This window comes from Schistocerca nitens, chromosome 5 (genome assembly GCF_023898315.1).
Source record: "Schistocerca nitens isolate TAMUIC-IGC-003100 chromosome 5, iqSchNite1.1, whole genome shotgun sequence".
In the NCBI taxonomy this organism is placed as follows: domain Eukaryota; kingdom Metazoa; phylum Arthropoda; class Insecta; order Orthoptera; family Acrididae; genus Schistocerca; species Schistocerca nitens.
The window spans coordinates 517,305,804-517,329,679 of NC_064618.1; the positions used below are offsets into that span (position 1 = coordinate 517,305,804).

Genomic DNA, 23,876 nt, shown 5'->3' on the forward strand with positions numbered 1-23,876 from the left:
CTGCGGACCCTTTTTCATTTCCTTATGGTTAGTTTAAAGTAATTTCACAGCGATATCCGTAAAACAGAATACTAAGCTACTTTTAGAAATACGTCTTTATTTTACATGTCATAGGGGCCGTCTTCCTTAGGTGGGGTTGGTGTAAATATGGGCCATCATTGAAACACCGCAATATTCTAAGGGGCCTTCAAATACAGTTTCTCTGTTCAGGATACCTCATGTCCTCATTATTAACCACATAACCACCACACGCGGAGGCAAAGCCGCAGTTATCAGCCTCATAACTGGACGCCATACAAGGATCACTTGAGCAGTGCTGTGGAAAAAAGGTCGTTCAGTGTTTCTGCGGTTGGAGGGTGGCTAGTGGGCAGGGGTGGGAGAGCCAAAGGCTTTCATTAAAAATTCCAACCACGAAACGATCCGATTCCTCGTCACATTCCTGTGACCGTCTCTTTGTGGACAGCGATAAGTAGCTTGATATCAACCGTGGGCTTACAACAGACTTCAGCGATTCAACGTGCACCTTCGGTGATGAAAAATTCTTTCAAGACAGTTGCGAAGAAGCGTGGCTTCTGTGCATCGTGTGCCAAACGTGGGCATTTAGATTGTCCTGGAGCCAACCGAGTAATTTAAGTCCGCAATTTTTGTAGATAATTTTTGATTCGATGATAATTTAAAATGCTTAAATGAACAAACTGATGGGCCGGCCGGAGTGGCCGTGCGGTTCTGGGCGCTACAGTCTGGAGCTGAGCGGCCGCTACGGTCGCAGGTTCGAATCCTGCCTCGGGAATGGATGTGTGTGATGTCCTTAGGTTAGTTAGGTTTAATTAGTTCTAAGTTCTAGGCGACTGATGACCTCAGAAGTTAAGTCGCATAGTGCTCAGAGCCATCAGAGCCAAGAAACTGATCTTGGTAGATTAGTCTACTGTTTCCTAATGGTTTATTCATCTTTATTAAAATATTGTTCCAAAATTTTTACCTTTTTGTGCATATCCCATACTTATGTTTAGTGCTATTTTGTAAGCTTTCTGTGAATAGTCGCTTTCAAATATAAATAATCCATATAATTGTTTCTTTTGCCTCCTATTATTGAATAAAGCTGCAACAGTTGTTAGTGAAGGCAAAAAACCTAGAATTTTCTCAAAAGAAAGTACCTTTAACTCAAAAACGGAAGGGGTGCCCATAATAACACATTTTCTTGTAAATGTATAGTTCCATCTTAAATACAAATGGCTCTGAGCATCACGGGACTTAACATCTGTGGTCATCAGTCCCCTAGAACTTATAACTACTTAAAGCTAACTAACCTAAGGACATCACACACATCCATGCCCGAGGCAGGATTCGAACCTGCGACCGTAGCAGTCGCGCGGTTCCGGACTGAGCGCCTAGAACCGCGAGACCACCGCGGCCGGCCATCTTAAATACATCTCTGACTGATACTACGCTATAATGGCGTGAAAATGCTGCGCGTATGTACAGTGAATCCATTAGCTCACTTCCAGTGAATTGTGGATAACTTATGCCTCTTTTGATTCGTCAGTCACTTGCTGTGTGCCGTCTCAGCAACTTGAAAGCCGTACATTTTGTGACATTGGACTCACCACTGAAGAACAAACTTACGTAATGCTGGGTACCGTCACAGATGAAGTGTACGTAACACCAGCAGCAGCAGCAGGGAGTGCACATGGGGCAGCCGCCAGTCAATGCACTTGCGGCTGGCTGGCCGGGCGCGTGGCCCCTGGCACGTGCGGCGCAGCTGGGATCGCTCCAGGAAAACAAGCGGCCGTCTGTTGCAACGCCCGACAGCTGCAAGAACTAGGCGCCGCTATTCCGGCGCGCTTTTGCTGGACGTATCGCGCGCTCGTGTGACAGCGCCGCAAGTGACACGACGACCGATACGGTACAGAAACAGCGCGCATTAATAGGGCGCATGGTAGCTCAGCTGAAGCGGCAAATCTGGAACGGCAGCGCTGCGAAATTGACAGTAGCTGTCGCTGTTACAACGCCCGGAGCGACAGCTTCTCCAGTCAGCTCAGAGTGCACTGAAACACCACGGTGAACCGATAGTGCAGTTTCCTCTTTGATGTATTTGAAACTGGTCGAAGTCTCTCTTCATCCCACTACATAAGAAAGGGTCAATCAGGAACAACTCCAACCACCGAACAATTGCTCTCCAAACCTTAGCAAGCAAAATTTTGCTCTACGAACTGAACCAGTGTTTGAAGCCATACATTCAGCCTCATATATATACACATAACAAGCATGTTTTGTGGAAGGAAAAGGAACTCGTGAACAGATTCTCAAGATTCGACAAATAACCGAGAAACCTCGAGAGTTTTTGTTCCTGTCTTGATCTGCTCTCTTGATTACAGGAAAGCCTTTGACTGTGTTGCACAGTTTGGTGTCACATCACACTTGACAGCACTGAGTAGGCGTCTGTACAATAATCACCTAGCGCCGGCCGCTGTGGCCGAGCGGTTGTAGGTGCTACAAATGGTTCAAATGGCTCTAAGCACTATGGGTCTTAACATCTAAGGTCATCAGTCCTCTAGGCGCTACAGTCTGGAACCTCCCGACCGCTATGGTCGCTGGTTCGAATCCGCCACGGGCATGGATGTGTGTGATGTCCTTAGGTTAGTTAGGTTTAAATAGTTCAAAAGTTCAAGGGGGCTGATGACCTCAGATGTTAAGTCCCATAGTGCTCAGAGCCAATAATTCACCTATCAGCTTTGAAGACAAGAGAAGGCGCGTCTGATTTCTTCAGTTTATCAAAAGGTATCAAACAGGATTGACTTATATCCCCCCCCCCACTGTATAACATCTGTATAGAACTTGTCATTAGGAAAGGTCTTGGTGGTTGGACTAAAGCCATCTCAATTCGTTGTAAAATTACTAACAACCTCCGATTTGTTGATGACACCGTTCTTTTAGCCAGCAGCGAAGACGAAGTTGCTGAGCTTTTAACAAAAGGACATAAGTCTACCATTTGAACTGAACCTCGATCTCTCCAATTCCAAACTCATGTTAACTGATCGAGGAGTACAGGTTCAACTTGCTCGTCGAACGGAGGAAATGGAAGTCGTTCATTCTTTCATCTATCTTGGGTCCACCGTCTGTGACACGGGAAGCTGTGAAGATAAGAAGAAGGATCACGCTAAAGGGAGTGGCTATGAAGAAGATTACCAAGATCTGGTAGAACAGAGCACTACAAACACCACAGAGGTCCGGTTTATTGGAAGTCTCGTGTTTTCCATCTTCTTTCATGGTTGCGAAGCATGTACACTTAAGGCCAGAGAAAAACAGTGCGTCGATGCATTACAGCTTTGGTGGTGGTGCAGCAATTTGTGCATAGGACTGACCAAAAAAAGAAGAAATATGACTGTTATTGAGCAGCTGAATGTCTCCACGCGTCTTTATTCTCGTGTCAGTAAAAAAATTACCCAGTTCTTCGCCACATTTTGAGAGGGGATGGAGAAAACCAAAATAAAATAGCACTGGAAGGGAAGATCGGAGGTAAGAGGGCGAGAGGAAGGTCAACGAACAGGTGGATTGATAAAATCAAGAAGATCTTGAATCTATCTCTTCAGCAGGCTCTAAGAGAAGTTGGTAATCGTCCAGGATGGAGTCGTTTGGTTCATGGGCTCACGATGCTCAGAAATGAGCACATCGACTTATGATGGTGATATTTGAAACAATAAATCACAAAACTTACCCCTAAGGTTATTCTGCGACTCAGGTGGACTTCGTTCCTTGTCCTTAGAGATTTATAATAATTTAGTACTCTTGCGGCTCTGTAACTAGTACCTTTCTAGATGTTTTATGCTTTATTTCGTCTTCAGTGCGTATCATACAACGTGTTCCTAATGTAACATTTCCGATGAACATGTTCAATATACAGGGTGTCCCAGAAATGTTGCGATAAACTTCGAGGGGGTGTAGAGGAATAGGAACCCGTGCCCGGAAACGTCATCCAACGACACTGCAGAGATTCGCAGCTATAGGCGCCGGCACCTGCCAATAAGCAACCCCTGTGGCAGCAAACGTGACTTTGTGCCCTGACGGACTGTAGGAGAAACGTCTGACAATCTTGTTCGTTGTTCAGTGATCGCGAATGATTGCCACAATCGTCAGTAGCGAAGATGGAGCTAGCTGCCATGTAGAAAGACCTCGTTTCCTATGAATTCTTTGCTCTCTTGCCTCGGTGGATGACGGTTGCGGACAGGGATTTCCATCTGCAATTTATATTTCGCCCTAATACCGAAAACCTTGTCTATTTTAGAGGGTTCCAGGAAAAAAACCATGGATGGAAATCCGTCTCTGAAACCGTCATCCACTAAGGAGCATCGCATTCATAGGATACAAGGCCTTTTACGCAACGCACAGAGTCACGTTTGCTGCCGAAGGGGCTGCCTAGTGACAGGCGCCAGCGCCTATAACTTCGACGCTCTGTAGCGTCGTCGGATGACGTTTCTGGGCACGGATTCCTATCCTTGATTTGTTTCTCAGGACACTCTCTACACCCCCTCGAAGTTTGTCGCAACATTTCGTAGAAACCCTGTATATAGATTTCTTGGTAGCACTTGATTCGGAAACAGTGGTGTCCATTCTTTGTGATGGATACCATATTGATAGTAATATAGCAGCAACGATCTTTATGAATCTGTTGGTATGGTGCTCCTGCGTCCCTCATGCCAATGAATCGACCCTTTTTCCAAGACGGAAAATTGTAATACATCCTCTGTACATGCTGTGTTGCGGATTCTAAGTTCCAGTAATGTTATATATACCAAACAGCCATCATGAATTTACACCTTTCTTCATTTTTCTGTACTGAAAATGCTGAAGATCAACTCACTTACAGATGAAATTTCTATCAAGATATACTACAAGCATGAAAATACTAAAGTATGACTTTGGTAAAAATGGCCAAGGTTTCATGATGTGGCACATTCCCTTTTCACCACATTATTTAAACGAGATGACGTGCTCAAGACGTTCACCGTGTACTATCCTAATAATTTAGTCTTCATATTTGATAAATAAGTATGGATTTCTAATTGTTTCAACTTGAATATGAAATGAAGTAATTTTGGTTCTCTTTTCCTTAATGTTGTTTCTGCGGAATCGGACGAAATTCTCCTTGCAAGCTCTCTCTGAATTTCTGGTTGGGATAACACTAGAAATTATTTTCGGCAACACGCATTAGTATGAATAGATCACTCTTTGATTACCATGTGAACAAATAATGAAATAGTTTACCTTCATTATTTGTTCACAATATGAATTGATTTTGCATCCGATGATATGGTAACAACATGTCGATTCCGCAAGTCAACAGATTTACGAGTATTTATTTATTTTTTAAAATGATGTTATTGCTTCCTTTAGATATACGCTCCCTTAGAATATGTCTTGTGTTAACATCTTTTCAAGTTGTTACACGTTTTGATTGATTAAAAAGTTATACCTCAGCATAATAACAGAAATAATAACATTAATAATAATAATAATAGTTAACGTATTAAGTAGCAGTTCCAATATTAGTCGAGAGACTATATGGATTTGTATTGGTTAAAGAAGTGGAATGAAAGTTTAATAAGAAGAAAGAGTAATGGACAGGTGATATTCAAAATAGTAAGAGCCATATCAAACTAGGTTCTATAGATGGGGCAGAGAGACAGAGAAAGAGAGAGAGAGAGAGAGAGAGAGAGAGAGAGAATGGCTATCTCTGATGCCATTCCAAAGTATATTCAAATTTATACAAGGTGTTCGGAAATTCTCGTTACAAACTTCTAGAACTTGTAGAGGGGAGTGAATAGATAATATTTTGAACTGGAACTGGAACCCCTGTTCGGAAACGTACCGTTTCTGTGCTGCAACGATTTGAGAACACGTTGGTAACGCGACTACTTTTACAAGTAATTTATTAGGCATGGCCCATTACATGATTTCTTCTACAGTTCCACTCATTAATAGCCAAAGAAATTGATCGTGTACTTGTTAACGGGTTCTCTTCAATCTGATGCAGTAGGATTTCTTCCAATTCGAGTGTGTGGCATCTCCTTGAAGCACCACAGTCACGCCTTCTGACAGTGAAGGTACCCTTTCCGAAGTCGTTGCGTAATTGAGGCGAAAAGGGGATACCATGGAGTCGGACGTTGTGGAGAACGATCTTGATAAAGGCGACGAGCAGCTCGTCCACTACCGTGAGCTTCGCTATTCCGAAGGATCATGTCGGTGTGTTCTGCATACGTGTACTCAGCCATGTTGCTCGAACACTCACAGACGAATGAGGCTAGAACTAGGTCAGAGAGGTAGCATAAACGTCGCATGACATCAGCCTATCCAGTGTAACCACTCTCTTCCGCCTCCCCGTACATTTACCTAGAAAACATGTTTTCAAATGTCTGTAGCTCGGAAAAAGTACGTTCCTAGACATGTGTTCCTGTTCAAAATATTATGTACTCACTCCCCTCTACAACTCCTAGGAGTTTGTGACGGGAATTTCCGAAAACCCTGTATACAAACACAGGAAGTCAATATACAAGAGCGCTGTTTTCTTGAATACTTTTCTTTGACTAGATTTATGATAGCTGATATGTTTTCAAGTTACGACCATACGACCATCCAGAAACTATGTAAACCAGAAAAACATACACGTTCTCTCTTCCACATTAAGGAAAGAGCCAGTACCGATAACAAAAGAAAGGATCAGCGGTGTAAAAGATTCATATAAAATATCGATTAGTCGCAGTTCTTGGCAGGAACTACACGACAATAAATATTTAACGTATACTGTCGGTTCTTTCTCTTTACCTTACGCTTTATTTCGCATTTAATAAGAGCCGTTATATACTGTCGAAAACTATTAAGAAAATATAAAGAAATACACCCAGAGGAATAGCAGACGCATCCACTATCAGCCGGCATGAGTGACCGAACGGTTCTAGGCGCTTCATTCTGGAACCGCACGACCGCTACGGTTACAGGTTCGAATCCTGCCTCGGGCATGGATGTGTGTGATGTCCTTGGGTTAGTTAGGTTTAAGTAGTTCTAAGTTCTAGGGGACTGATGACCTCAGATGTTAAGTCCCATAGTGCTCAGAGCCATTTCTGAGCTTCCACTATCGCCAAAACAAAAGAACAGACAAGCCCATCACGCAATATCAAAACAAAGTACACAGAATAGCAAGATAGCAATGTACCTATACAACATAAAACCGTAAAACATATTTTGTGGCAATGAAAGTGCTGCGTACAAATTAGGTGAAAATGAACGTTAATAATGACGTAACTACCAAGAAAACCATGCGTAATGATACTAATTTCATACTGTTTACAGCAATAAGTTAAAGTATAAAAAATGTTCATGATCCCAGCAAACAATATTATAAAAAAAATAATATTGTTACAGTAACCAGTAAAGATAGTTTAAAATAAAGCGAAGCTTGTTTGGATGTAATTTTATGAAAATCGCAAAAGAACGTATCACCCCGCACAAGGTGATTCACCAGCCCAAACTGATTTCGTTTTATGGAAACCGCATTGCGTTCGTATCACAAACGGTATCCCGACAGGGGACAGCATCATAATCGATGTAAGACAAGTCTCAGAGCTTTGGGTGACTTTTAGCAAACGGAATCCTGCTGTAAAAAATACAAGTGAGGACTGACGAATAGTTACATTTTGTACCAAGATATACCTTACGTCTGCCATACTTATCCAAGTGTTCCAATCTTTCTTTGTATAATTAGAGGTGTAGTCATACAGGTTTTGGATGTCTCTGTACGTTTATTCCGTTTATAGTACTTAATCTTTCCCAAATGATTAAAAAACGTTGCATTATAAAGCTTTTTTACCATTGGAAATAACGAAATTAAACGGAGATATCAGGATGGGAAGTGTGGATGTAACCATTTTCTGGTATATAACCTGATGAAAAGATTAATATATGACTCGCCGCGTTAATGTGCTGAAGTAGTTCCATGAAAAAAATGTGTACAGTAGATCTAAGATGTCTTCATATACTTTACTAGTTATTCTACAACCTTTTAACAGTGTGCTTCCCATCTCCAGAGCCAACTGGCAATAATATTCTGTCATGAAGAGTTGCATTAAACGACATAGGTAGCGGCAGCTGAATCACCCTTACATAAACTTTTTCATTAGGTTATATACCAGAAACTTTTTACTTCCACACTTCCCATTTTGATATCTCATGTTAATTTCGTTGTCTGTGATGGTGAACCACACTTTGTAAGGCAATGTTTCTGAACCATTTACGAAAGCTGAAGTACTATAAACGAAATAAACTTACAACAGAGACGTCGAAAGCTGTATTAGGACACCTCTAATTATACAAACAAATATTAGGGACAGTTGGATAAGTATGATAGAAGTAAGGTACATCTTGGTCAAAAAATACCGTGTAATTCGTGGCCAATCCTCACTTTTATTTTTTACAGTGTGATTCCGTTTGCCAGCCAGTGTGGTCGAGCGGTTCTAGGCGCTTCAGTCTGGAACCGCGCGACCGCTACGGTCGCAGGTTCGAATCCTGCCTCGGGCATGGATGTGTGTGATGTCCTTAGGTTTAAGTAGTTCTAAGTTCTAGGGGACTGATGACCTCAGATGATAAGTCCCATAGTGCTCAGAGCCATTCTTTTTATTCCGTTTGCTAAAAATGGCCCAAAGCTCTAAGACGGAACGTACATCAATTATGTGACAGTCGCCTGTCTGGATACCGTTCCTGATGGTAATGGGGGTTGCATAAAACGAAATCGGTAGGAGTTGCTGAATCACCCAGTATGTAACTTGTATAACACTAGATGTCGTATTATGTTTTGTTTTGGGACACCCAAACTCACTTTTCTTTCTCTTTACCTAATGCTTTTTTCGCATTTAATATGAGCCGCTATTCACTGTCGAAAACAATAAAAAATATAAAGAAATACACCCAGAGCAATAGTTGTTTGATTTGGGGAGAGGAGACCAAACAGCAAGGTCGTCAGTCCCATCGAATTAGCGAAGATAGGGAAGGAAGTCGGCCGTGCCCTTTCAAAGGAACCATCCCGGAATTTGCCTGAAGCGATTTAGGGAAATCACGGAAAACCTAAATCAGGATGGCTGGATGCAGGTTTACCCGTCGCGCTCCCGAATGCGAGTCCAGTGTGCTAACCACTGCGCCACCTCCGTCGGTTTCCATCCGGTATAACGTGCTGGGCTCTTTAAGCAATTATTCCCAAAGCCAGTCACATATCGGCGAGGATACTCTGTGTGATCGTATCTTCGTTGGCAGTTGACGATGTAAAACATTGTAAAAAGCAACCTTTCGGAATATCCTGTAAGAATAGAACAAGATATGTTCCACAAGTGTGGTGGTTTCCTGATTTCGTCTTTATTCTTTGAGGGCAGCTTGTCTACCATCAGGAACGTCATAACGTTTCAGGTATAATATATTCCAGGTACCCACAACAGTCAAAAGTCAGCGATATTGGTAATTCTGTTATATTGGTAATTCTACAGTTTCCTTTTTATAAACAGGATCGACCTGTGCTCTTTTACAGTCAGGCTCAACTGTTCTCTGCGGAGGAGCATCTCGATAAATATGAGCTAGGAAAGGAGTTAACTGTGCAGTATATTCAATGTGAAATCCATTACAGTTGACATATTTGTCCCGGCAGAAGCAGCAACTGTACTGGTATTTGAAACAATTCTCATTTATTCGTCAGCCACAGTTGCACATTTTTAATTACATAACGTGTTTCCATCAGTCTGCATCGTTTTCAAATCTAAATAGTAGTACTCTGATATGAAGTTCTGAACAGACAAGATGGGTTGCTGACGCAGCTACTTACGTCTCAAGATTATCCAGAGTCATCAAAAAATGTTATGAAATTGAAAATGTGCAACTGAGACTGAAGAATAAATGAGACTGGTTTCAGTGTAAAGTCATTGATTGTTAGCGCTCCAGTCTGGTTCCCGCGCAAGTTGTAAGTAACCTTTCGCTGACTGTATTTTATCACAGATAATAATGCTTTCCATATGCGGCCAGTTTAACTAGAGCTGAACAAGCATTGTCCATTCCTAGAGAACTAAATACTTGCTGGAAGCCAAACATCGTCGTTCGAGAATTCATTTCTAGGGGCGCGAATATTTACGTAAATTGTCCCCTTTAAGCACTCTCTACCTGCATTTCGTTGGCAGGATTCCAGCGGTGTCCGTATTACCCTTTTACTCCTGAATACGCAGTGAAGCCTGCAGGGCTTAACGAGACGCCGCTGAGACAATTTACTGCAACTCTTCGGACGAGCATTTGCGCTGTAACTACACTCTTGTGGTTTTTGTAGCGACTCTGGCTACGGCGGGACTGCGCTGTTTAATGCGCTTATCCGCCCCACGGTCAGTTTTAGGATCAGCTTACCGCGTAGAATACATCAGGAAATGTGACTACAGATCCTGCTGCAGCATCTGGGAAGAGAGCGTCCTTGTTACGCTACTCGCTCTCGGCTGAGGTGAGGACCGCATTTCGGTGGCCTGCGGCTAACGACGCCATTTTCGAGCCACGTTGCGCACCAAGGCGCGCTTTCAGGGACCCTAGCAGGGTAATTCAAGTAAGCCTTTTAGTTCCAAGGAGAGGACATTGTAGTACTTTTCCTCGGAGGGAATGTGCGCCTTGCGCTCCGCCGAGGTATCGCGTAATGGCGGACAGGAATGCCGACCGCAGGACGTGTGCGGAAGAATCTCGTCCGCTGGCGGGCATACGCGTTGAGACTAGCCGCTACCAGTTCCAGCCGATGCGCAGTTGTCCTTCAAATATTCTCTGGACAAAAGTCGCAAAACATTTTTTTTTCAACCCCTGTTCGTTCACTGTGTGCCCACATGTTACACATGACTCACCAAAAAAGTCATCAGAAAAGTTATTTTCATACAAAATGCTTTCTGAATAATCAGTATCTGGCTTCCTTCTTCCAGCCATAGGGACGCGTCATAAGGACTAACAACCGATGAGGTAAACCGGTTTGGCTGAGGTTAATGAATTAAAGGCGCTGACAATCCAGATGTTCCCAGCATACAAGACTATCCGAAAGGGGCGGAAATCTTGAGAAGGTTGTCCCTATAGTTTTATCTCTGTCTGCCTGAATCGCGTTGGTCATATCTTTTTCGTTTCATTGCCTCATCTTTCCCTGCGAGATATATTTTGACTTTGGTCTCCGCATTCTAGAACGAAAACAGAAAAGCATAGTCGTAATGACAAAGTGGTGCAAAATATGGATATAGCCCAAGCTTAGATCATACGTTATAGACCAAATTTAGAGCATCACTACGACGTAAAATTTAGGTTTATTATAAAACTACGAAAAATATTTGCTGTGTAAACTAAAGCTGTTCTTAAAGCTAAGAGTACCCTTACCATGATATGCTTCTAGAGCAGGGCTTCCCAGCCTTTTTAACTGACGGATCCCTTTTTCGGGTAAAAGTCGATGGTGGATCCTTTATCAGTCAAGCGCCCAGTAACTGTTGAAATTCAGAGCGAAGCCCAGGGGAACTTAAAACTTCGTAATTCAACTGCCATTTTTCCACCAACCCCACGACGAAACAAGAGTCTCTGGTTTAATGATGAATGGAAACAACATGAAACTAACGACATTACCATTTGTCTGAATTCCCACTATATTCAGATGTTTGCTGTTGGATTTACTCCCATTGTTCAATATTTTATGCATCCCCAGGAACTGTACTCGTATATAACAAAATAATACGCAACCAGCTGCATAAAAGAAATTTAGTTTCTTTACCGGTTTCCGGCGCTTAGTGTACAGACACTATGAACCACATGACCATGGCATTTTGCTGTATGCATTTTATTGTTGATAGCCACAAATATTGCCATAGGTATAACGTTCTGAATAAGGGCACTAAGCCCCCTAAACCGGTAAAGAAATTAAATTTCTTTTATGCAGCTGGTTGCTTATTATTTCGTGCCATTATTCATTACACTAGGCCGGCCATATTTCTAATTGTGTGGAGGGGAATATTGAAAGACAAGCAACATTCGTTGGATATCATTTTAATTTTCGGAGCAAAAATATCAATACCAACAGAATTCAACTAAATATTAAGTAACTGATACAAAACATAAACAATATACCTATGAAAGTTGAATTCCAGGAACATTCACGAAACAAAATATGTTAATCTTTACTAGTCTGTAGGTATAATAATGGAATCCTAATTTGAAGGTTGAGGTCGCTTCTGCTGACACAGTTTTGAAAAGTCAGGTTCAATACTTGACATCTGGAGGCGGATGCCTCGTTCAATATCTAGAGAGCTTCGGTACTTAGTTTTTTTGATGGCATAGATCGAAAATCCGGATTCGCACAGGTAAGTTATGGTAAATGGAAGCAGAACACATTTACTTTTTCAACAAGAGGGTAGAAATTTTGTTTTCCAAAGAGGTCCAAAAGCGTGAGTAACCGTCACTATCGAAAGTAGATTTCTGTATTGAGTCTAAGGCAATTTATATCAACAACTCACATTTATTCGACGATAGAATGTTCGGCTCTTTGGATACAGCGAATGGTTTGACCATCCATTCGGATTCCTGCAGCTTCTCATCTTGAGCTGTTCGGAATAACACTACAACGCTGACGTCAAGCTTCGGAGATGTTCGAGGATTTTATGAAACAAATTATTCCCAACATCCGATGTCTTGTCTTTCAAAAAATTGTAGAGAAGAGGGAAACACTCGACCTCTCCCTCCCCGACACTCTTTGTCCAAGAATTGATTTTCCTCTTGAACTGTGTCGTTGGTGGTGACCGTTGTTATACTTTTCCCTTGAGGTGAAATCTTCATTTCGTTCATTTTGAAGAAAAATCTGCCAAATAACCAAGTATACGTTGGCAATTTTTGTCACTAATAAGATCTGCCAATTTGTTGTTCTGGTCTAAAAGTAAATCTAGTACTTCTAAACGTAATTCATATAATGGAGACAGAGTATTTCCACGTGAGTGCCACCTCACTTCTGTATGGATAATCAGGGAACGATGAAGGTTTCCCACATCCTGACAAAGTATTATGAAAAGTTTTGACTTCAACGGACCTGACTTTATGTAATAAATAATTTCGAGGGATTTATCTGAACCTTTTTTGAAGGAAGCAGGCATTTTATATCGTAGCTGAAGCATCTCTGTGGAGAGCAGAATGACTACTACTGCAATCCTTTGAGCTCTCTTTTATTTTAGTTATCGCTACGACCGTTGGACTCGTCATAGTTTTTCCCCCCATCGGTGCACGCATGGATGCAATTAGACCATGAAATTTCCTTGGTCTTCAAAAAATCGTCCAAGAAACGGCATAATTCAGCACCTGTTGTATTGTCAGGTAGTGGTCTGCACAAAAAGAGGTCCTCTTCGAAACATCCCGAGTATTCATAAAGGACAAAATAAAATCGCTAATCCCGCAAGGACAGTAGATTCATCTTTTTGGAGAGAAACTGAATTGTGCTGCATGCAGGAAGCCAGAGATTCTTTCTCATCATTTGACATGTCAACTATTCCTCTCTTTATAGTTTGATAGTGGCACTGAGGAGACAAGTTTTACTACCGTTTCGTCTAGCATAGAAGAAACAGTATCGCTGAAACACGATTTCATGAGATATTCCGTAATGATATGAGTTTTGCTTGTCTTTGCTACTCTATAATTTACCAAGAAAAAAGCTTTTAATGAGATTTCATTAATTGTTTTTGCATGAGTTTTCTTGCAGTGTTGAGAAGCAGCTGACTTGTGCTCTTCCTCTTGAAAAACTCAATATAGTTTGGAAGTCCAGATGAGTGCCCTCAAAATGATGGTGCAATTTATCTGGAACCATCGAAGTGTTCGGAACGACTCGCGTATAAATTACGGACTGAGCTTTACTCTCCTCTGTATCGATAAAGCCCATTTCTAAATAGCTTTCGTTGTACTTACCCTTTTTAGTTACTCTACTTCCACAGGGTTTTGCAGCTAATGGAGCACTTGCAGACTTTTCGCGCAATAAATCCGGCTGTGGCGCTTCAAGTGATTGTTCTTCATTTGGCCGTCGTCCCTCCACATTAATTTGAACCGGGAACTTTCCTTGCTGTGAAGGCTATTGAGAAACTGCTCGCTTCTTCAGTTATCCCAACTTCAGCGACCAGTCCACATTGGAAGTAACATACGTGTCGAAAGCGAATAATGAAACATTCACGAAGGAAGTTTAATATCGAATGTCGTCTCGGACCACATATATGCCAACGAGAGCTCTAATTGTTCGACTGAGCTCGTGCCATTTCGGAATATCTTGCGCAAAAGATTTCTGCGCATCGAACGCCGTGAGCCGACGCGTACGCGCCCTCCGGAGTGTTGCAGAAACACTGGAACAGAGAGGCAGCATCCACCAACACTAAACTACGTGCTGGGTCCCCACTAGGGAACCGCAGCCATACACATATCTGTCAAACTAAAAAAGGGTAATATTGATGAATTTGCTTTTTACGTTTTTAATTAATAATTTTACTCATTATTTTACAAATTTTGGTCAAAGGTGGCCACAGACCCATAAAACGAGCCAGCAGACCATATAATCAATGATTATCTGCAAAAAATTTAAGATAATCGAAACTGAGTTAATGTTTACTACAGTCGCCTGCGACAATGAACTGACGGTTATGAAGAGCAACTGATGTGGCCTGAAGCGCTGTTTTACGTTGTTTCCGCTAGACTGCAGCACCTTCCCGTCCAAATATCCAACTAGCCAAACTTTAGGTCTTAGTCAAAATTAAGATCACCTCCTCTAATAGCGAAAACTGACATGACTGAAGGTATACGGTAATAGAAGCATGTGGAGATGATAAATACATGTCGTATCATTATTAGTAGTGAAAACTGAAACAGCAGTTTCTTCAGCATCTCCGTGACTCTCTCCCACAGGTGAAATAAGTGTGTGACCGTTCTTGCTGTCCTTCTCTGCATACGTTCAATATCACCTGTTAGTATTGTTATGTACGGATTGCATATACAATAGCTACATTCCAGACAGAGTCGGACGAGTGATTTGTGAGCAATCTTCTTTGTCGGTTGATAGCGCTTATCAAGTATTTATCAGTAAGTGGAAGTCTGTCATCTGATTTACCTACAGTTGAGCCTACGTCATCGTTCCATTCCATATCGCTACGAAGTGTTACACCCAGGTATTTGTATGAATTGACAGATTCTAACTGTGGCTCATTCATATTATAATCATAGGATATTACATATTTAGTGAAGTGCACAGTTTTCATTTTTGAACATTTAAGCCTGATCTCTGGGCTACTTTCCAGTATTGTCTGGATCTCACTGAATATTTGTGTAGCTTTTTTCGGACAGTGCTTCGTTATACATAGCTGCTAACTATGCGGAAAATCTTAGGTTATTATTAATATTATCTGCAAGTTCATTAAACTTTTCATTATGTACGATGTTTACGTGTAATACTGGCATGGTAAGTGCGGGAGAGTTGGACCACTGGTTGAGGCAGACCAGGAGCGTATTTCACAAATGCGCCGCTACAGAGTAGCTCCCACTACTTCCGTGGAAGCTCTTTTCTGAACAAACGTGGTGCAAACGTGTTGCTGTAATTTTCTTGTTAGTCCTGGAGAAAAATTTCATTTTTTGTTCTGGTAAGCCGAAAAGTTTGCTGGTGCGGTTACATGATTTTAGTATTGAAGTTTAATTTGCACGATATTAATGCATTTTTTTACTGCGAGTTTGAGAAAGGTGAGGAATGAAAGTAACCTAAAATGGCCACAGAGTTCGCTACCTGCAGATATAAGGGGGTGGTCCGTCTCTCCCAGACAATGGAGAGAGAAGGACCAGTGTTATTTGGGGGAGATGGACCACTTGTTTTAATATGAGAGAGATGGAGCACAAGTAAATCTAGCTTCAAGGCACTGAAGATGGCCCCACTCCCAGACTATGCTTATCTATCGAAAGATACGTCTGTACCAACAAATGGAAGAGCTGAATCTTACACGCGGGTCAACCAATCAGTTCAAAGCTCATCAAAGGACCTACTGATCGCAAACGCTTCAAAAGACCAGACTTATCTGCAGAAGTCAGATTCTTTCAAGGACACAACTTCGAGCTCCATTCCTACTAAACCGAAAACTTCTAAGATTGTCCCCTCAAAACCGACGACTCCTAAGTAAAAAGAGACAATACTTGAGAAGAAATATTACGTTCCTTCTATTGATAAAACGATGAATTTTAAGAGGAAGGCAGCAACTGTATCCACAGCGCTAATCTCTGCTGAAAATATTGAAACTGTAAAGAAAGAGAGGGATGAAGAAGAAAGGAACAGGAAAAAAGCCCGAAAGGTCATCAAATAAAAATACCATTGAAGAGAAAGACAGACTAAAACAACTAAAAATGAAAACTACAGCAAATAGCTCACCGTATTAATCAGATGCAGGCATTGTAGATGATTAAAAAAAACTTTGATGAATGGGATGAAGATGAATGTGTGAGGTATGGTGGAATCTATGACGAAACTAAAGAACAATAACGTTTGGATTCGGTGTGTTTCCTGTTCACGATGATCGCCTTACTGTTGTTCAGTATTTGGTGATAAATTTTATCGCTGCGATGAGAGATAGACAGGTTAATGCGTGAACAAAATGAAAAACTCATTAGAAAAGCCAATGTTCAATCAAGCTTCATGATAAGCTAATAAAATTGTTTTCGACTTAAATATTTAACAGTAAAATTCTGTATTAATTACAACATACTCGAAATAAAATATGTAATTTTAATTCACTCTTTTCTTCATGTGAAGCCATTTATACATTAGTCCATCTCCCCCAATACACTGGGGTCCATCTCCCGCATGGATCACTCATGTACATTTTCCTTTTATCATATCTCCTGTATTTTAAGTAGCATTGGCTCAGTTGTACTTAAGTTCATATGACACTCTATACCAGAGATGCTCAACTCTTCTAGGCTTGAGATATACTACATGCAATTTAGTCCATATAGCGATCTACTCACTTAAAAATTCATAAAGGTTTCAGAGGATCAACATTCGCAAGCCAAAATTAATCATTTTAACTACACAAAATACATAAAAGATAATTTCTTCTGCGTCAAAAGTTGCAGGCCTAATACTCAGTTTTCAAGTTATTACAATTGCGAAAAAAACTTATATAGACAGCATCACAACTGCTGAAAAAGTTTAGTGAGATACTTGGCTTTGCTTTGCACATTATTGGCGTTTTATTCTAATCTGTTGAATAATTTGTCGCAACAAATCTTACTCAGTCTGAAAGATGAGGCGGTTATTTGACACGTCAATAAGAACAGCAACCTTGGTTTCGATAAAATAAAGTATTCGGCTGATTATTACCTCCGACAAGCACATAGTTGTTACGTGGAAACTGAAAAAACCAGGCATGTGCTGCCTACTGGAGGCGAGGCTTGTTCCCTCACACAGAAAACGCGGCACTTCATCTTATAGTGGACCCTGAGCTCTCGCCCCACTCAGACTAACCCCGCTCACAACTGGCCTAGTTAACGATTGGTAACCTCGCCATGTATGAGGAAAAACTATTGCTTGGCGCGAGCGTTAAAAGGCGTTGAAATGCAGCTAGACACGAAAGAGGCGGAGATTGACGATGGGATTCACATCCTGAAACCCGGGTCGTGTGTACGATTTTATCTGTATAGGATTAGTCAAGTATAAATGGAGCCGATTTATTCATCATGAAACCGGTCGATCGCGATCGACAGGTTGACCACCACTTCTCTATACTAACATGCCGCCGGGAGTCAAAAAAAGTTGAAAAACATCCAAGTTTAATGTTGAAAAGAAAAGCGGTCCAGCTCTCCGCCATTTACCCTATCGTGCTACGGATTGGTTTTGCTTGAAACATCCCTACAGCAGACTTTTCTTAGCCTACGATGACTGTGTTGTTGTGGGATTGTCGTTGTTTGTGTCTACATCTGCTCTACCGCTGCTACACCACCACTGGAACAAACTAGTGTCAGCACTCGTGGTGTATGTACTCTTTTCTCGTGGTGCTTGCCTGTCGCTGAGCTCTGCACTGACGCCGCCTGCTTTGTGTCTGCCACAGGTGCGGGAGTACCGTCTGGGGGCGGTGTTCGAGCACGCGGCCGACGACCTGCGCTACGAGCTGGTGGTGCCGCAGCCCGCCGCCACGCCGCCCCCACCGCCCACCAACAACGACGACCTGCAGAACGAGATCGAGCAGGAGCGCCGCGAGCAGGCGCCGGCGCCCGCCCCCGCGTCCACGCCGCCCCCGGCGCCGGCCTCCTCGCCGCCCACCAGCACGGCTGCAGCGACGAGCACCAGCAGCGTCGCACCGCCGGCCCCACTGCCCCTCGTCTTCAAGCGCGGGGACAAGAAGGCGCTGCGCAAGCACATCATGCGCTACAACAAGAAGGCTGCCCGCAGGAAACTCAGTCAGTACCCGACACTATACTGCCCCAAATAATACTACGGCTATCGCTGTTGTTGTCTTTAAAAAATGGTTCAAATGGCTCTGAGCACTATGGGACTTAACATCTGTGGTCATCAGGCCCCTAGAACTTAGAAATACTTTAAACCTGACTAACCTATGGACATCACTCACATCCATGCCCGAGGCAGGATTCGAACCTGCGACCGTAGCGGCCGCGCGGCTCCGGACTGAGCGCCTAGAACCGCTAGACCACCGCGGCCGGCTGCTGTCTTTACTCTGAAGACTAGTCTGAGGCAGGGCTCTATGACAGTCTATCCTGTGCATACCTCTCTATCTTTGCACAGCCCCGTAATTGTTTATAAAACGCTTTTTAACCATCAGCTGTTTTATTTAACCAACATAGGGTGATTAACTAAAATTCAAAAACCCCTGACGCGGCGAAGATGACACTGAGACAAGTAATTTAATACAAGACACATCGCGTTGCAAATGTCGGGAAATACCCCAAAAGTGGATGACAAATGTTTAACATGTGACGTCACCATATGACGTACCTCGCCGCACATGCAGCAGTTGAGCCTATCGGTCTGTCGCACCCGGTCATTACAACCCAAGTCGATTATGCACGTGGCTGTAGCTCCGGGACCACGTGCGCGACTTTAACTCGTAGGGCTCGGGGTTCGAGTAATGCGTGTGCTAGGGAGCATTTTTCTTTTTCCATTGCGTTAGTCAGTTGGCGGCCGGAGTGGCCGAGCAGTTCTAGGCGCTTCAGTATGGAACCGCGAGACCGCTACGGTCGCAGGTTCGAATCCTACCTCGGGCGTGGATGTGTGTGAACTCCTTAGGTTAATTAGGGTTAAGTAGTTCTAAGTTCTAGGGGACTGATGACCTCAGTGCTCAGAGCCATTTGAACCACTTAGTCAGTTATGTGTTTTCCCTGAGGTTCCAGGCTGAAGCACCTACAACCGCTCAGCCACACCGACCGGCCAGATGATGGTTACAATACATTTTCTAAAGTAACGGGTGTTGATTCTCACCTGATTAAAACACTAAATCCCGTAATTGTATCCCATTGGGAAGTAGAAGTGTGAAATCTGGCTCAATGGTGCCTACGACCTTCCTCTGTAATGATGAAAAATGGTGGTGCCCTGTGACGTCACTCTCGGGCTCCGCGACGCTTCAGACACCAAGGTGCCGACACAGGCAAAGAAAAGGCCTCAGCTCAGAAGTTGATACGAAGTATAAGTTGGTTAATGATGTCGCATTGGCACGAAATTTCACCACAAGTCTGCTCAACGCCACCGTGGACGTGTCACACGATGCAAAGGTCATCACACCCTCCTCTTACCCACATTTCAACTCTTCTTTCGATGCTCCTGCAATGGACGTCAGAGCCGGCCGCGGTGGCCGAGCGGTTGTAGGCCCTTCAGTCCGGAACCGCGCGGCTCCTACGGTCGCAGGTTCGAATCTTGCCTCGGGCATGGATGTGAGTGATGTCCTTAGGTTGGTTAGGTTTAAGTAGTTCTAAGTTCTAGGGGACTGATGACCTCAGATGTTAAGTCCCATAGTGCTCAGAGCCATTTGAAGCCAATGGGTTTCAGAACCGCGATACCCAAGGCTTCAGGAGATGGCATAAATGGCGTAAGTGACACCATCCCTTCCCTTGGAGCATTGATTTCCACAGACTCATAGGTCGAAAACTAAAACGACAGTTCGCAGTGGGATGAGCAACAGGAGGACGTTCTTGACAGCTTTCGACACTGCTGACACCCCTGGACGATTACTCCTTCTCTAAGGACATCGTGGCGCTGTAACCCCATAGCGTGTGAGCTGTCCCTTTAGAGTGTAGCACGACTGCCATTTTTGCTGTGGTATGCACAGTCGAAACAGTAAGGACCGTTCAAAACCATTCGACAAACTTTGAACGTGATTCGAAGCAGAAAAGTGTATTTATGCTCCGTCACCCTACTGATTCGCAGCCACCTGTGGCGCGATCCACAGGACTTGCAACACTAGCACGTGCGCGTATAAAACGGCAAAGGGATCCTCTAATAGCCCTCCCCCCCCCCCCCCCCCCCCATCGCTGTCAGTTCGTCAACACCCGAGGTGCTACACTACACTGCAGATGAGCACTTTAAAACTGTACCTGTATAGAGACTTCGACACCCATTCAGCTCCACATGTATGCCATCAAACTGGCGCTAGATCAGCAGTGGAGAGCCACTCAGCTGTTGGGTGTCGAAGAATCTCTACAGGTACAGTTTTAAAGTGCTCATCAGCAGTGCAATGTAGTACCTAGGGTGTTGCGAAACTGGAGGTCTTAGAGGGTCTCTTAGCCGTTTTATTCACAGACGTTCCAATGTGGTTGCCCCCCCCCCCTCCTCCTCCCAGAAGGGCGTGAATCCGAAGGGCTGAAAAACCGTAAATACTATTTGTTGCTTCGCATCACGTTCAAATATCGTTAAATGGTTATGAACGGTCCCTTGTGGCTCCACTCTCTAAAGTACACGAAAAAATTGCAGTCGCACTACCCTCCAAAGGGTTGAAGCACTACGATGTACTTAGAAAAGGGTTCAATCAGCCGAGGTTGTCTGCAATGTCGAACGTTGTCAAGAAAGTCGTCGTGTGGTTCATGGTACTGTGAACTGTCGTCTCCGTTTTCCACCGCGAAGTCTGTGGGAATCAATACCCACAAGAGAAGGGCTCGTTTCACTGACGCACCTTATGCCATCTCCTGAGACCTTTTCGTGTCGATTATTATCTAAAATGTTTCATTGGGCCACCCACGACAAAACCGCGCGACATCAACGCTGAGCGATGAGCTTCTGACCTCCATCGTCGAAGTTCAAAAGGAGGAGTGAAATGTTGGTAACAAGGAGTGCGATGACCTCCAGATCGTGCGACACGTCGACAATGGCGTTGGGAAGTATTGTGGTGAAATTTGGTGCCAATGTGACATCATTAACCCACGTTATACCTCGCATGAACTTCTGAGCTCAGTCCTTTTTTTCGCATGTGTCGATACCTTGCCGAGGCAGAAGCAGATGTCACAGGGCCGCAAGCTTTTGCACTTTTACAGAGGAAGGTTGTAGGGACCTTTGAGCCTTATTTCAATCTTCTGCGTTGCAATGCCGGACAATTAGGAGGGTTTCAAAAAATTGACCCTTTAATTGTGTTTCCATTTCAGTCCGTTTATCTTTGTCATGCCCTGGTCTAACCGTAAAAAGTAAACTTTTGCAATTGCAAATGTCACAGTTATTAAAATATTCCGTGTTATTATTTCATGCTTTGATGAATATCTTGTTGAAACCAACTTTCATCCTCATCTACAGAGGTCGTTTTCAAAGGGGTTGTAGCTTTTTTAAAGGCTCGTCACCGACTAATAGAAGAATTCTGTTTCTTCGTGCTGAAGCGCAAAGGCGTGATTTCCCATTTTTTAAAACTCACGAGCAAATGAGTGCAAGAGATCAATTTTCTCGATATTGGTGACAGATAGAGACCACCAACTATGTCTAAAGAAAAAGTCAATATTTTAAGTAAATTTCATGCATAGGAACATGTTATGTAATATGAACCACAAGGAAAATCATAGCAACCTCTATTTTCCATTGCAAACTTTTTCGAATTTCGCGCAGTGTCTTACTTCCGCATAAATATCACAATAACTATGTCCATTAACGGAATTATGGGCAGAGATAATGAATCTGGCACCTGAGGCTACAAGTAAAGCAAAAAATTAATTTTTTTACCAAGTAATTTCTGTAAAATCGTTTCCGAAAGACTGTAGGGCGTGCGCGTCGATTCTGTCATCTCCGACCGGTCGAAAAGTGGCAAACGCTTATCAGCCTCCCCTTCTGAGCAAATGAATTGTAGAGTCTTGTACTGGAAGGAAGCAAGGGAGAGGATGATATTATGGGTGGCCAGTATCCCTGTGCGGCTGGTCCCGGCGGAGGTTCGAGTGCTCCCTCGGGCATGGGTTTGTCCTTAGGATAATTTAGGTTAAGTAGTGTGTAAGCTTAGGGACTGATGACCTTAGCAGTTAAGTCCAATAAGATTTCACACACACACACACACACACACCAACATGGATAGCGAGTATCCTCTTGTTACAACACAAATGCACACATGGATTAGTACAGTTCTTTATTTACATGAACCGTATGTTTTTACTTAACTGGAATAGAGTTCATGTGTTTTGGTACAAGCTCATCAATCGTAGTCCTCTTCCAGACAATGTCGGCAATCTTTCTAATACAAACTTTAGTCTCGCTGCTAGTCACACAATGGTCACTAATCTGGTCGTTATTCACTGTCGTAGCCTGTTACGAACTCGGCTCACTCTGCGAATGAATGACAGACGCCAAACTGGTACTGCGAGTCAGTGAGTCCCTCCGGTCAGCAGTGGCGGCCCAAACACATGCTGTCGAGAAGGCGTTGACGGCTTGTTGCTTGCAGGCGTGTCTCTTGCCTCTCTCTAATAGGCTCGCACAATCCAGCACACAAATGAACTCGCCCAGCTCTTTGGACGAAATCTGGTCACTGCACATTGGCTACCGTATCCTCAGCGACCTGTACAAGGCTGCACTCCAGGCAAATCCCTTCACAAAGGACTTCCTAAAAGTTACACTACTGGCCATTAAAATTGCTACACCAAGAAGAGATGCGGATGATAAACGGGTATTCATTGGACAAATATATTACACTAGAACTGACATGTGATTATATTTTCACGCAGTTTTGGTGCATAGATCCTGAGAAATCAGTACCCAGAACAATCACCTCTGGCCGTAATAACGGCCTAGATACGCCTGGGCATTGAGTCAAACAGAGCTTGGATGGCATGTACAGGTACAACTGCCCATGCAGCTTCAACACGATACCACAGTTCATCAAGAGTAGTGACTGGGATACTGTGACGAGCCAGTTGCTCGGCCACCATTGACCAGACGTTTTCAATTGGTGAGAGATCTGGAGAATGTGTTGGCCAGGGCAGCAGTCGAACATTTTCTGTATCCAGAAAGGCCCGTACAGGACCTGCAACATGCGGTCGTGCATTATCCTGCTGAAATGTAGGGTTTCGCAGGGATCGAATGAAGGGTAGAGCCACGGGTCGTAACACATCTGAAATGTAACGTCCACTGTTCAAAGTGCTGTCAATGCGAACAAGAGGTGACCGAGACGTGTAACCAATGGCACCCCATACCATCACGCCGGGTGATACGCCAATATGGTGATGACGAATACACGCTTCCAATGTGCGTTCACCGCGATGTCGCCAAACACGGATGCGACCATCATGATGCTGTAAACAGAACCTGGATTCTTCCGAAAAAATGACGTTTTGCCATTCGTGCACCCAGGTTCATCGTTGAGTACACCATGGCAGGCGCTCCTGTCTGT

The 23,876-nt window shown here is 43.4% G+C and overlaps 1 protein-coding gene across 1 annotated transcript in view; it reads left to right on the forward strand.

Annotated features, from left to right (window-relative positions):
- LOC126259867 (spondin-2-like) overlaps window positions 1-23,876 on the forward strand; it is a 614,486-nt gene that overhangs the window by 586,563 nt on the left and 4,047 nt on the right. The window contains exon 5 of the mRNA XM_049956926.1: window positions 18,129-18,477. Coding sequence (XP_049812883.1) covers window positions 18,129-18,477 — 349 coding nt within the window. The remainder of the gene's footprint in view (window positions 1-18,128; window positions 18,478-23,876) is intronic.